A 14,635-nucleotide genomic window follows, 5' to 3' on the forward strand; every position below is an offset into this window, starting at 1 on the left:
ATACCAAGAACGCGCTTATTTTTGAACAGGGGGAAACTTGACTTTAGGTTTTGTGTGGTAAAAAAGGCCAAGATTACAAATGTGCGTTACCAAAGTAACGTCATTGAACCAGACATGGAAAGAAACAGGGAAAATGGCTGTAAATTTAGCAAACCCTAAAATCCTTCCCTCAGGAGGAAAGAACCCCCATAAACCTGGGCATTTGGTAAGTAGCAGCTGCACTGGGGGAGATTGTGTGGTGATGTCACATATGCGATTTCTATTGTGTAGTCATGCTAATTACAAACTTGTACAAGCTGATAAATCTCAAAGTACGTGACTGGCGTGGTCGAATCACCATCATTACTTTTCATTTCAGTTGCAGTATGTCACGAACTCCTCCAGCTGACTCCATTTCCCAGCATTCTCGCCACCAACGTGGCCGTCGACGTCATCACGCCAACACTACAAACGGAAGTGCCGGCGTTTCATTCATTACTCTGTCATCGTTCTCACCAGACTTTGAATCGAGTTCTCAGGCTTACCCGCCTTCAAACCTTCAAACCTAACCTAAAGGATATAACCGCGCTGTTTATCTCCACCACTCCGCGTCTGGGCAACAGACCTTCTCAGCCACGCTTCAGCTCTGCCACCAAACCTGACACAGTACAACATATGTGCGATCCAGGGCGTAAGGCAAAGCGGATTAGAAAATAACGATTTTAGCCCCGTTGACTTGCATTCAGTTTTTCGTTCTTCCGGGGACCCGTGATCCGACCGGGAAGGGAGGGGACTAAAGCTTGGTTTATGCTTGATGCATTTACTTTCCGCTTGGTGATGCGGCTCGCGGATGGAACGCGCTTCACAACTCGCAGCGTTTATGGTTCATGCGGCTCGTCTCTGCGGTGAGCCAATATTCTCCCAAACTGTAGGGGGCAGCATGGAGCTCTACGGCATGCATCCAACACTACACCATAGTAGAAGTAGAAATTACTGTTGTTTACAACGTGGCATTCCAGCATTTTTAACAGTGTCCTCATCTTTTCCGACAGTGCGAGCTATTTCTCTCCAAGAATTATTAACATGTTGATCACGGTGATCTCTGAGAGCTGAATCATACAAATGTCTGTATTTACGAACCTCTGCCATACTAGTTCTTGCCGGTCTGCCATGTTTTTCCGCATCCGACCGTCCGTGTGGTTAGAAAATTTCCTAGGTGCGGAAAGTTTTGGCCGTGCGGAGGCGCGGTGGAGGGGCGTGGTTGTTAAAATGACACAATTTTGCCGCGCGGAGCCGTGCAGACCTCGTGGACGCGTCAAGCATAAACCAAGCTTTAGGCTCCCTGTATGATGTTTGTGCTCCCTGCCACAGCAGACTCCATGCGCTCATGGGCTTTCTTACCCCGAGTACAGCTTGCAAGGCATTCATTCCTACCAGAGATCACTTATAATGTATTGATTAAACAAGTGTTCCACACCTTTAAACCGTCTTTTAGGAACCGAAGCAGTTTCTGCAGATTAAACATGACATCTTGTTTTCATTGTGAGTGGAGACACACGGTTAAAGCCACCCGAAGGACACTTCACAACCACCTGCTCCACCTGCAACATTTATCAAAACTACACAATCGGACAGTAAAAGCCAGACTTCAAACACTAAAATCTGAGCTATTTTCATCTTTTTTAAAACACCAGATTCAGCACAAATATGGCTTTGACATCAGAGTTTACAATGATACGCGTTTAGTGTTCTGTTTCCTGTCTCTTTAGTGTCCCGGCGGTGAGGGCGAGCTGTCACTGTCATCCTCCCAGGACGAGGTCGTGAACCCCGCGGGGGCGGAGATAGAGTGAGGGGCAGGGGTGTGGCCGAGGCCTTGATACCACCCAGTTGCAGAGGGAGAGGCAGGCATAGAGGTCGTTGCCGCAGCAACTGGATCCTGCGAAGTGGAGTTCAGGAGGCCGGTGTGCTCTGTGTGTTCAGGTCGAGCAGCGGCTCCAAAGTACATCTTGTTGGGACGACCCAGGAACGTCCGACCTGAAGAGGAGGAGTTAGTTAAGACATTTAGTCTCAATTAAACCGAAAGAAATCTAAAAATTTGAGCCTGAAACTCACCAACGTTCCGAACCTGCTCGGTGACATCGGCTCGGATATCTGAGAAATCCCACATCGCCAAGAAACTGTCGAAACACGAGCCCTCCTCTGCTTCCTAAAGGAACAGAAGATCAGGAAAACCCCGGATAGACAGACAGGTAGACAGACAGACAGACAGGTACCTGTACGTAGGGTTTATAGGTGAAGGTGTAGTGATGAGCGATAGCAGCCAGGAACATTTCTATGCAGATGATGAAGTCCTGTAAATCAGTAATATTTAGATGTTTGCCCCCAAAACCACGTTGGTATAAAGACGTGACTGTTTGTGTTGACCTGTAGTCCTGTAGCCACGGCCTTCACGCTGTCCCAGTCCCAGGTGTGTCTGTCCGATATCACACCTACTTTCACCAGGATGGCGATTAAAACAGCCTGCCTGCAGACAAACAGCCACACACACCGACTGTCACAAAGTTACATCAAACACTAAAGCAGCAGATGAGACCAGTCGGGTTTCCGGTCCTACCAGAACGACACAAACACAACCAGTTTGACGCAGAGGAACTTCCCAACGGGTCGGATGGGTTTCAGCTCATCTCTGAGAGCTCGGTAGAGCAACACCAGGCAGTACATGGCAAACTGGAGACAGAGACATGGACACAGAAGTCTACCGTTAAATGAGATGATCAGGACCTCTAGTGTTGGCTTTCCATAGCAACCATTTATCATCCATCCATCAACCTCCCAATGGCCTTCAACCAACCAGCTACCCAAGAATGTATTAATCATTTATCATTCGTCTATCAAATTCCAGCCGTCCAGCTAACCGAACAACCAACACATCCATCTTCTGCCCATCCAAAGTTGTGTCAGTGAGGTCACATGTCCAGGAGGGAACTCCAGCTCTCTATCTCCCTAGCAACACTCTCCAGCCCATCCAGGCGGATCCCAAAGCTGTCCCAGGACAGAGAAGACATATAATCCCTCAGATTAGTGATCTCAGACTGACCCAGAGTTCTACACCAGTACCTGGAAAAACGAAGGCCACCAGGAAGTGTTCTATTTCCTATTTCCACTCCTCCAGTCAAACCCGTCTCCTGAGCTAGGGCAAGCATCCCACCTGTCTCCTGTCCCAGCACAAGTAACATGTGAGGTGTCCTCACCAGCTGTGAGATGTTGTTGATGATCACCAAGTAGGACCAGGCGCTTCTGAAGCTGAAGTTGGCTTCATCATAGACGCCACAGAGCTGACAGATGCTGCAGAAACACACAAAAACGTATCAAAACCCCAGAGGAACCACCGCCCCGCTCACTGGCGCACCCCTTGAGCTAAGCCACCTTTTCACATAACAAAATAAATTCAATTCAAAATTAACATCAAAATTCCAGCAAACCTTCTAAAACCTCTTCAGAAAGAAGAACTCTCGATCAGAATGAGTGGGGAGTCTGGACTTACAGCGCTATCACCGTGGTGACGGGCCGGACCACGGTGTACTGGAGAACTCCCAGCTTGCACCTGAACAGCAGCACCCTGATGGACAACAGAAACATGAACACAGTCCTGCCCCCTCCCACCGCCACACCCCATGACCCCACGCTGACCCCTTCTCTTACTCTCCCATCGGCCACGGCGGGCAGCAGCACAGCGGCGGCAGGTGCATCTGCTGCTGCTGGACCTCCAGCATCAGGACCAGGCTGGGGTACTGGTTACTGAGAAAGTTCAGCAGGAACACCAGGAAGTTGTAGATGACGTAGGCCTCGTAGCACTCCCTGCAGGTGTCCACGTAGATGGCCATGTTGGGGTACCGCAGAGCGAGCCACTAATCAGAGAGAGACGAGGAGTTTCACTCATCAGGCGTGATCAATCAATCACAGAATAACTGATCTGAGTGAGCTAAACTGGAGATTGGTTAGGGTCGGCGTGTCCCAGGTGACACGATCCTGTTATGAAATCATGTTGCTATAGCAATGCGAGTGTGTGCGTGTATGTGTGCGCGTGTGTGCGTGTGTGTGAGACTCACACTATCCAAACTGTAGATCGGCACCATCCACAGGATCCTGAAGCCAAAACAAGCAGCAGAGTTATGTAGTTTTATTTCTCATGAACTCTTCACCTTTCAGCTGCACGAAGATCTGAAGAAACTTTATCAAAGTTCCCAAAGATACGTTTTAATCATTTATGTTTAAGTTTTGATTTGAACTCTGAAGCATTTTGGGTTGAAGATGGTCAAAAAGAGACAGAAAATAGTTGTTTTTTTATTTTCTTCATTATTTGTAGATTTCCAAGCGGACAGATCAGATCTGTGTGAGTCCGAGGAAGGCCAGAGTAGCCGATCATGGATCCTGGCATGATTTTGTTTTAATAGATGCTTGAGATGCCTGGGTAAATAAAGTTGTTTCTGTCCCTTAAACAAACTGTTTGTCACCTTAAAATATGAAGTTTTGCCATAAACGTTTTGTCATTTGGAAAAGATGCATTTATGAAAAAAAAAAGAAATCAGATCGGCAGATCACTAAGTAGATCAGTGCATCCCAATTTTGGTCCATGGCCCCGTCAGGGTCCCCATAATATAGTCTGTGCTGATAAAGCCCCAATAACACACCCCATCCAAAGTCTGCACAGGCGTTATAATTCTGTTTGTCTGGATAACGTTTGTAATGAATCACTTTTAATGTTTGTATGCGGGTAAGGGTTAGGGAGGGGGTCTGGCTTGACTTGGATCAGATCCATAATGCCAGGCATCTTTGGAGGCTGGTCAGAGGCAGAGGAACCGTCTGGATGAAGGTGTGTGTTACCTGATGATGGGCTTCTGCAGCTCCGGCTGGGTGTAGTGGACCATGTGCTGCAGAATCCCCCACAGAGAGATGGGGATAGTGAGGAACACGAACACACCAGCGATGAACCAGGCTTTACCGTGAGTCCCGACCTGAGAGACAGAACCAGATTTAAGTAAAACTGGCTGAATGGGTCGGGTTTGGTCTGCCAGCAGAGCCCAGGTGGAGGTGGAGACTGACCTTGTCTTTCTGCAGCTCCCAGATGCACAGCGGCACCACGGCTACCAGCAGGAAAGCATACAGAACCAGAACCAGAGGGCGGATCCACCTCCTCCATTCTGCACAGGTACAGGGCATGATGTCTGTTTACCCTGAGCACGGACTTACAGGCACATCCTACAGCTGTGAGGCAGTGGTCAGGTGTGGGGCGTCACTCTGCTGAAAAATACAAACCAACTTTAATGTTTAAACAACATGCAGGGTGTTGTTACTGAACAGACATTTTCCTCAGAATTTTGACTTAAAGTAGTAAAAAGGTAAATAAATGGTGACTGTGATTTTTTTTCCAACATTAAATCTCAGCCTAATCAGAAATCTTACACTTTTTATTCTGATCATTTTTCAAGGTTGTGGATTGCTACGTGCTAATTCATGCGAGCATAACAGATCTTCTATGTAGATGTTTTTATTTGTATTTTTTAACTGAATCATCATTTTCTCTAAATACATCAGAATGTAGAAGAATCGGTATTGGCCTCAAACCCACAATCTCTGGACAAAATTGAGAGTTTTTAATGGTTTTACTGGTTTTAGAACTTCAATTTAAAAAACATGATGCTCGTTGTTTTAGTCTAGGCACACTTTTTGACTTCAGCATGAATACAAACTATTTCCCGAGCAAGCACGCGTGGATGAACATTTGAACCACTGAAACAATAAACCACAGCAGCCTGAGTTCTAGTTTCATCATAAAGGAGAATAAAAATCTACGAAAACTCACCAGGAGGGTTTTCAGAATTAAAGAATGAAGAATATTTAGTGAAATCATGAAATCCGATCAGATGAATCAGCTGGAGGTGAACTCATGTTGCTGGAGGAGGACCAGGAGGATGTTTACTCTGATGATGCTCGGCCTGCTCCCAGCCTCCGTCCGGTTTTTGTTACCAGGCAACGCATCCCTCCGCCCGCCGGAACCGTTAACCGACCCGCAGCTGTTCGGGTTCGTGCTGGTAAAAGTCCCTCTGGTCGGTGATCGATGATCCACGGAGCCGCGGCCTCTCTGGAGCCGCAGAGCAGCAGCGGGTCTCCTCCATCGGTCTCCGCCTGAGCACAGCGGTACGGGCTGACGTCATCGGGAGGAACGTCCGCGACGACCTCGATCACGTGACACGAGCAGCAGCCGCTATGCTGACTGACTATTACGATTATAATCGACTTTTTTTATGACTAAAGGATTTAATTTATTAAAAATACGTTTTAAGTTACTTCTAATTAAATTAAATTCAAATAACATAATTATTTATAGCTGATATATTCTAATTTGGGGTTAAAATGTTTTTTAAAAAGCCTGGATTTAAATGAGAATAATGCCCATTTATACTGTATTAATGTTTTAGCTTATTCTTATTTTAAAACAAGCGCAAGAACGAATAATATCGACATTTTATTTACAAAGGGGGAAAAGCAGAATTATTTATTCTCATTTATTATATGATGATTTCTGCATTTGGACAAAATAAATTCAGACACTAAGAGATGAAAAACAGACTTACCTAAAAACTTTATTTGAGATATAATAAAATAATGAATAACTTTCTATTTCATAACACAAGTAATTAACATGATAAAATAATAACATTTATATCAGTTAGTAACGATTTAAAGACAACACAGAGACTTTAGTTGGATCCTTAAATGCACAAAGATGATAAAAAGGTTCCATTTGTGTAAACCTGTAAATAATAATCTAACAAAACAGAAGATTTCATGTGGTTTATTTTTATAAATAACTTCTTAAAATGATAAAAAGCACTAACAAAAAGACTCTGCGTCATTAACAGCTCACATGTAGCATTAGTGTGTAAATTTAATCACATAAATAAAGAACGAAAAGGTGAAAAATAAAACTCAAATTGCCGTTGTTACAGAAGCGGCCGCTAGATGGCGCTGTAGCACCGTTACAGCTAGTTTCATTGATTTGTCCATGAAAAGTTCAGCTTAACGAGTTAAGTAGAAAACGTGATAATAAATATGCAAAGGTACAAAAACATCCTCCTACGCCCACCCCCACCCTGATGCTGCCTCTGGGTGGTGTCCCCCCTCACTGGTCAGTGACTCGTCCCGTGGTGGAGGGGCAGCATGCTGTTGGAGAGAGAGCCAGAGTAACAGCAGCAACAGAGACAGGACTGCAGAGACACAAGGAGACAGGGACAGGAGGTTAAAGGAGCCCCCCCACAGCTTTCACAAGAGCCTGAACATCATCACCCCCCCACCCCAGACCCTAGAGGGGTCTACCTGCATGTCTACTGCTCCACCACACCTGGTTTGGATCAGTGAGTGAAGAGCTGCTGGAGCTGTGGTGTAATCAGGTGTGTCGGAGCAGGAGAACAGCTGACCAATAGGGACCAATAAGCAGCAGGTGCATCGGTGCGGTGTAATTCCTGGATTCATGATCATCCCTCTGGAGTTTGCAGATGCAGTATGTTTTGGGTTTGGAGTAAATTATTTAACTCACTATTAAAATAACTTCCTCTAACTTTACATTGATCTTTCATTCAGGCTCTGGTATTTGTGACATCATCGTTATTCATGAGAACTCCACTTCCTGGAACCAGGCTGTTTGACCTTTGACCTGTAAAAAGCTTCAAGGCCGAGATGACATTTCACAGCGTGTGAGAGAATCAGTGACTTCCTGTGTTCGGTGGTTTCACGTTTTGGATTATCGTTTAGATGAAGTCTCATTAGATGTTTAACATTTAGGGAAATACCAGAAACTAACGATAAAACGTCTCATTCAGCCTTTAGTCGTTGTTCGGGTTGACGGTGCGGCTGTTCTCTCATTTAAAACCAAACATCTGCTCCTAGTTTTACACCTCATGTAAAATTAGCTCCCTTCACCTTGTAATGAAGAGTCAAACAGAAAATGTGGTTTTATTTTCTCACACATCTGTCTAAACATGCTCCTTTAATCCATCTGTTTCCCACAAAGACGTTTATCAAAGGTCACGACCTCTCTGTGAGTCCTCCCCCTGCTGTCCTCCAGATAAACCAGAACCTCTAAACATCCGTCTGCGTCTCACGACCTCTGACCTCACCGTGATGTCACTGTGGGAAAAGTTTTACCTTGAAGCAGTTCTTGAACTTCTTGGACACGAAGAAGAGGACGATGGGATTGATGCAGGAGTTGATGGTCGCCATGTTGATGCTGAAGTAGTCGAGCACCAACAGGAAGCTGCAACCAGAGGGGATCCTGTCAAATTAAAGGCACCGTGACACAACGACGGTTTCTTTGGTGTTTCTGCACCTACTTCAGGAGCTCACAGCGGTGAGCGTCGTGGGATTTGTAAACGGTTCTCTTCAGCAGGCGACTCAGGTGGAGCGGAAACCAGCAGAGAGCGAAGATCACCACCAGGCAGAACACCGCCTTGGCTACTTCACGCCGCTGAAACAGGAAAACTAGTTTTATCAGCTGTGTTTATGATTCATCACAGTAACCTCTCTCTCTCTCTCTTTCACCTGTTTCAGGTGCTCGCTCAGCGAGATCCTCAGACTTCCCTTCTGGTGTCGGAGCATCTCGCAGGTCATCAGGCTGTAGAACAGCGCCGAGCAGGCCAGAGGGACGCAGAAGTAGAACCCAAACAGCCACCAGTCCTTCGCATCTCGGTAGAACTGGAAACCATCGGAACACCAACTGGTTAAGGACCGAACAGCTGACCTGAGGTCGGACGCGAGAGCCTGGGCTGATTCATTTGGTCTTGATCCAGAAACTAAAACAGGAAATGATTTTCCAAACCATCTGATCTGATCTGGTGGATTTTTTTTTCATAAGGTAATAAAAGGTGTAGTTAGGGTTTATCTGGGAAAGTAGAATGTGAAATATAACAAATCTCCAGATCTTCTAAGAAAGTCTTGGTTTCCTCCAGCAGCAACAGAAGACTTTGCACCAGAAACGTGTTTCTACAAGAGAACTTGGACTAAAGCTGCAGCCAGAACTCGTCTAAAGCATCAGACATGTGCCAACACCCCATGGAGACCACACACACATAAACAACTCCCACACAGGTTCACAGGCAGGTGGTGTGAGTCTACACACACACACACACTCACAGTCATGAAGGATGACATCGGCTGCAGCATGCACGTCTTCATGGTGATGTTCTTGTACTCGAAGGTGACCATGTTGAAGCCGACGGCCTCCGGCACAGCCAGGACGACGGAGAACAGCCAGATCAGTACGATCTCCACCGCCGTTACCGTGGGAACACCAGTACCCTGTACTCGTGACCAGGACGCCACAGCACGATACCTGCAAACAGCGGTGTCACCGTGTTACCTTAGCAACGTTTAAATGATGCATAAAACACCTGCTGATGATGATGTCACTGTAAGATCAAAGCTGGTTGGTTCTCAGTTGGCAACAATGTTAATGACAGTCAGCACGAAACGTTCCCCGTCTCCTTAGAGAGAATGGTGTTCTAGTCTGAAGGGAAAAAAAACAACTGTGGGGGGGGTACTCCGAGAGTATGGGGTACCAGGCTCTTGTCCTGGTGGTATGAGTGTCCGCCCTGGGACTGGGAGGTCAAGGTTCAAATCAGGGTTGACTCATACCAAAGACCTTAAAAATGGGACCCAAAGCCTCCCTGCCTAACGCTTAGCTTTAAGGGGTTGGCTTTGGTTCCCAAGCGCGACCGCGTCTGCAGCTCACCGCGCCCCATGGGGACGGTCAACTGCGGAGGCCAAACTTCACCGCGCATCAGACAACTGATGGGGCTTTAGTCTTCGACATGGGCTGGTGGGTCTCTTGTGTAACCGGTGTCAGAGCTTTGTCTGCATTGTGAGCGGTAAGTTGGGCTTGTTCTCGTAGCAATAGGTATTTCTTTTAGCTAGCTATGTGTTTCGCCTGGAGGGTTTAGAGTGCAACACCAGTGGGTCACAAAAGGAAGCGAAGTCCGGGACTGTGATGGAAAAAAGTGGAACTGCTCTAGCAGGACCATCGGGGGCAGCAGTGGGAGAGTGAGAGTTGGACTCTGCCAAGGCTGCCCTCTACCACTGATTCTGTTCATGACTTCCGAGACCATGGTCTGGAGTCGGAAAAGGGTAGAATGCCTTCTCCGGGTCAGGGATGAGGTCTTGAACTTATATAGCGCTTTTCTAGACACCCAAAGACGCTTTCACACACATTCACACACTGCTAGTGATGGTAAGCTACTTGTAGCCACAGCCGCCCTGGGGAGGTCTGACGGAGGCGAGGCTGCCATTTGGCGCCGTCCGCCACTCTGACCACCACTAACACAGGCAAGTTGGGTGAAGTGTCTTGCCCAAGGACACAATGGCAGGATACCCCTGGCGGGAGCTGGAATCGAACCCATGACCCTCCGATCACGAGGCAACCCGCTCTACCACCTGAGCTACTGCTGCCCCGAGTAGAGGACAAAGTTTGTATCTCGGGGTCTTGTTCACGAGTGAGGAAAATATGGAGCGTGAGATCGATAGGAGGATTGGATGCTGCGTCTGCAGTGATGTGGGCGTTGTACCGGTCTCGTGGTGAAGAGAGAGAGCCGAGTCAGAAGGCAAAGCTCTCGATTTACAGGTCGATCTACGTTCCTACCCTCACCCATGGTCACGAGCTTTGGGCAGTGACCGAAAGAACGAGATCGCGGATACAAGCGGCCGAAATGAGTTTTCTCCACAGAGTGGCCGGGCTCTCCCTTAGAGATAGGGTGAGAAGCTCGGTCATCTGGGAGGGGCTTGGAGTAGATTCGCTGCTCCTCCACATCAAGAGGAGCCAGTTGAGGAGGCTCGGGCATCTTTTTAGGACGCCTCCCTGGTGAGAGATTTTCTGGGCTCATTCAACCAGGAGGAGGCCTAAAGGAAGACCCAGGACACGACGGAGGGACCGTGTCTCTCGGCGAGCCAGGGAACGCCTTATCTTGTTGAGTTTCCTTTTGTGTAAAAGTAAGGCTGTCTTGTCTGGTCTTGTCCTCCAGTGATCAGATGGTTTTATATTTATAAATTATTTACCAACATGTGGCAGCAATCTAGAAATAATCAGGAGAGAATGGCCTTGATTTGATGCCTCATGCTACAAATTTGCATTTGTGTTCAGTGTGGGCCTGAACCCAACCAGCCCCAGACACACACACACACACACACACATCTGATCCGCGTTGTGTCGCAGATGCTTCTGGTTAAACGTTTACTACGAAGCAGCTTTCAGATCTCATCACATGAAGGAGATTCACGAGTCTTTCCACCAAACAGTAAACTGAAACCATTCCCCGGTTTTACGGCGTTCTACTGAAGTAAAGATGAGTTGGGCACGCTGCTGTGATGGAGCTGGTTAGCAGGAGTGCTCGGGAGTGTGTCCGTGTGTCACCTGTCCACGCTGAGAGCACACAGGTTGAGGACGGTGATGCCGACCGAAGCTTTCTGCAGGAAAGGGAAGAGCTTGCAGAGGAAGAGTCCAAACACGCTGTCCGCAAACGGCCACTGCATCGCCAGGAGCTGCAGGCAGAAAACCACGATGATAGCACGGAGTTATCACACTCAGAGAGATATTTCTGTTTTATCAGGAAAACACTCGACCTCCTGGCTGAGACACTCGGCAGAGTATCACCCAGGAAGTAGTCTGTACCACACCAACCACGGTCGGCATTAACGGGTTAGAGGTGGATGGCTGTACCTTGTAGACGTTGATGGGAATGTCTATGGCAATGTAGATCAGGTCTCCCAGGGCCAGGCTGGCGATCAGGGCGTTGGGACCATTTCTCATGCTTTTATTTTGGTAGATTATCCTCAGCAGAGTGGCGTTGCCGATGATTCCCACAGCAAAGATCAGGCAGGACAGAACCGTGTTGATGTACTTAAAAATGATCTTTATGGACGTCGTCTGCAGGCAGGAGGGGGGGGAGAAGGTGTTTCTGTGGGGAATTAAGGAGGAGTTGGAGGGAGGCGCCGGCTTCCTGTCGTGTTTGTGTTTCAGTTTGGTCAAAGACTTCAGCTTCTCTGGCTCTGAGTCCAGAGACGTCAACGGTTCGTTCACCGTCTCCTGGGAGATCTGGGGTTTTGTGTTGGACGCGTGACGGCCGTCCACCAGTAGGGGGGGTCGGTCGGTGCTGAAGAAGTCAGACGTCCGCAGGTCTGATGGGTGAGACGTGATGTTACTCTGGGAGGAGACAGGAGACACAGACAGGAGGCAGCAGACAGACAGCAGCAAGGTGGGACGACTCTGCATCCAGGAGCTCACGACCACTGGGGAGGCTCCAGAAACCATCTTGGTTCAAGTCCAGAATCCACTGGTGTAAACGCTTTACAGAACCAGTATGTGCTTCCAGAACCAGTAGAGAACCTGGCGAGTGGGTCTGGGTGGGTTTCAGTTATCAGATGAAGAAACTCTGGAGAGAAAACCAACACCACAGTTACAAACAGAAAGGTACACTGTAAAAAAAAGAGCTGTTGTTTTAACAGAAATGAGCGTAAATGAAATTGTTTTTATTTACTGTTTATTGTACTTTTACATTCACGTTAAGGTGTTTGTGTCGCCATAACTAGAGTACTGCATCGAGTCAGCAGCTAGGAGAGGATGAGCTTTGCTCCATCTCCAGAGGAGATTCACCAACGGGAAAAACCTCCTGCTGTCAGTAACAAATGTTTACCTTCTCACCAACAGTTCAGCCTCAAACACGTCAAACACGCGACCCTCCGAACAAACGTTTAGACAGCTGTGACTCACACACACACACATACCTCTGCTGGGACTGGGTTCTCTGTGTTTCCTACAGATTATCCTGCTGGGATTAAACCGCAGAATATTCTACTCAGTTTATAATTTTTCACCATTTTTATATAACAGCTGTTTGCAGAAGGATGTGATTACTGACGTTTCCACAGGACCGTCACTCAGTAGAGCACGGTTCGGTCTGAACTTAAAGAGCAAGTCACCCCCAAACCAAGTATTTTTTGCTGATTAACTATACAAATGAATGTCTAATCGTGCTGCAGACACGTGTAGTCAATAATTTGGCACTTTAGAGCATTTTAGTTAAAATTTAAATATTCTGCCTAAAACTGTCAGCGTTGTGCCGTCGTCAGGTAAAAACTCTGCACTACATTTGAATTTAAATCGGCCGTCGCTATTGGCTAAGAAGTACACAATGACATTAGATGGTACGTTATGATGTCACAATGTCGTTGTGAGCCTGTGTGTATTTTGTTAGTGGCTCCGCCCTCTTGGTCTGCCAGGCAACAGCATTTGTTGCATTTTTTCAAACATGAAGTGGGAGTGGAGTAAGACTGGTAGGGGGTGACTTGCTCTTTAACAAAGAACGTAAGATATTCAAATTAAGTCTAAATGTTAGGTGAATATTTAAAATCGTAAACATGAATACTTTACAGTTTTATTAACTTCATAATACGTTTTAATCATCAAATCAGTTTGTTTCTCAACATTTTTCACATTTTTAACTAATTAAATGAACTGAGTCTTGATGTTCTTCATGCTAAATATTATTAAAAAATAAATAATTACGTTTAGGGTTTGTACATAAAAGTCAAGCTTTTACATTTTTTAGATTTAATTAAAAAATAAAGTTTGTTAATAACTTTTTTGTGTTTACAGTTGAGATTTTAGTAAAAAAAAACTACAAAATTAAAGGATGTGATGTTTTTTTCTCTAGATTTCTGACTTGATGAATGCTGATCTTTATTTTCTGTCGTGCATCAAGCTAAACAGTAAAATCCTGGAGCGTGAAACAGCATCAGAGAGAAGAAGTGTGACTAAGAATGAGCAGTAGCTCGTCAGAGCATGGATCAAAGGTAAGAGTGTGGTCTGACGTCCCAAACTCAACATTAAAGATTCTTTTCTAATCAGTCACAGATAATCAAGATAACAGAAGAGTACGTTCAGATCTCACCTCTTTATTCCGATTCAATCCCTTCAGACTCCTCAGATCAGACAGACGAGTGTCTTCTAGTCAGCCGACACGAAACTGATCAGGTCTCTCCTCCATCAGCTGTACTCCCAGCCTCCCCCACTCCTCCCTCCCTCCCTCCTCCTCCCTCAGCTGGAACATCTCATCAACACTTTTACTGTCTGACTCCCACCAAGTCTCCCTTCTGAAGTCCATTTAGTTGAGATTGAGCTGATTAACTTTATTAGTCGCTGACAGACGGGCGTTATTAGAGCAGCAGCCATCACAACTCAGCTGCAGGTTTAACATCAGAGTAAAATAGTTTTAAACTCTGAACCAAACTTGTAAAAATATCTTTAGAAAGGAATAATGAATGTAGTTCACTCAGAATAAAGAAGGAAAATATCTATTTTAAAACTGTTTGTGAAATAAACAGATTTAAAATTGACTCTAAATGAAATAAATATGAACCTATAGGTTAGTTACTTAGTTCATGTTAATCACAAATCTATAGATTTATTTTATCTATAGATTAAACAAAATGATCTCAGTGTTTCATTTAGAAATACAATTTATTCGATCTGCGGCTAGAACCAAAATATACGTCATGTATTCAATAAATCCTAAATAAAACATAGTTTTACATTAGAAAAAAAACTTTAACC

At 46.0% G+C, this 14,635-nt stretch overlaps 2 protein-coding genes and 1 long non-coding RNA gene across 6 annotated transcripts; 1 reads left to right on the top strand and 2 right to left on the bottom strand.

The window, feature by feature from the left end:
* Window positions 1-1,575: 1,575 nt before the first annotated feature.
* On the bottom strand, window positions 1,576-6,203 carry LOC107376804 (transmembrane protein 184C). 2 transcript variants are annotated; one of them, XM_015946080.3, is made up of 12 exons: window positions 5,843-6,203; window positions 5,083-5,277; window positions 4,864-4,994; window positions 4,089-4,125; window positions 3,682-3,887; window positions 3,524-3,598; window positions 3,231-3,324; window positions 2,594-2,706; window positions 2,404-2,503; window positions 2,253-2,330; window positions 2,092-2,185; window positions 1,576-2,013 (listed from the first exon to the last, which is right to left on the bottom strand). In XM_015946080.3, the coding sequence occupies exons 2-12, from the start codon at window positions 5,197-5,199 to the stop codon at window positions 1,745-1,747; spliced, it is 1,314 nt and encodes a 437-aa protein (XP_015801566.3). In that variant the 5' UTR covers window positions 5,200-5,277; window positions 5,843-6,203; the 3' UTR covers window positions 1,576-1,744. The 2 variants fall into 2 exon arrangements, with proteins under 2 accessions (XP_015801566.3, XP_015801565.3); XM_015946079.3 differs by having other exon boundaries at window positions 5,083-5,280.
* A 260-nt stretch (window positions 6,204-6,463) lies between these two features.
* LOC107376805 (endothelin receptor type B) lies at window positions 6,464-14,176 on the bottom strand. 2 transcript variants are annotated; one of them, XM_070548145.1, is made up of 8 exons: window positions 13,974-14,176; window positions 11,744-12,455; window positions 11,438-11,565; window positions 9,169-9,367; window positions 8,578-8,730; window positions 8,370-8,503; window positions 8,185-8,293; window positions 6,464-7,203 (listed from the first exon to the last, which is right to left on the bottom strand). In XM_070548145.1, exons 2-8 carry the CDS (start codon window positions 12,332-12,334, stop codon window positions 7,117-7,119), a joined length of 1,401 nt encoding a protein of 466 aa, XP_070404246.1. In that variant the 5' UTR covers window positions 12,335-12,455; window positions 13,974-14,176; the 3' UTR covers window positions 6,464-7,116. The 2 variants fall into 2 exon arrangements, with proteins under 2 accessions (XP_070404246.1, XP_015801569.3); XM_015946083.3 differs by having other exon boundaries at window positions 6,464-7,247; window positions 13,974-14,175.
* Window positions 12,379-13,875, top strand: LOC139066144 (uncharacterized). 2 transcript variants are annotated; one of them, XR_011519126.1, is made up of 3 exons: window positions 12,379-12,493; window positions 12,591-12,697; window positions 13,737-13,875. It is a non-coding gene; the product is annotated as an uncharacterized lncRNA (long non-coding RNA). The 2 variants fall into 2 exon arrangements; XR_011519127.1 differs by having other exon boundaries at window positions 13,785-13,875.
* Window positions 14,177-14,635: the final 459 nt, after the last annotated feature.

This window comes from Nothobranchius furzeri, chromosome 2, assembly GCF_043380555.1.
Source record: "Nothobranchius furzeri strain GRZ-AD chromosome 2, NfurGRZ-RIMD1, whole genome shotgun sequence".
In the NCBI taxonomy this organism is placed as follows: Eukaryota; Metazoa; Chordata; class Actinopteri; order Cyprinodontiformes; family Nothobranchiidae; genus Nothobranchius; species Nothobranchius furzeri.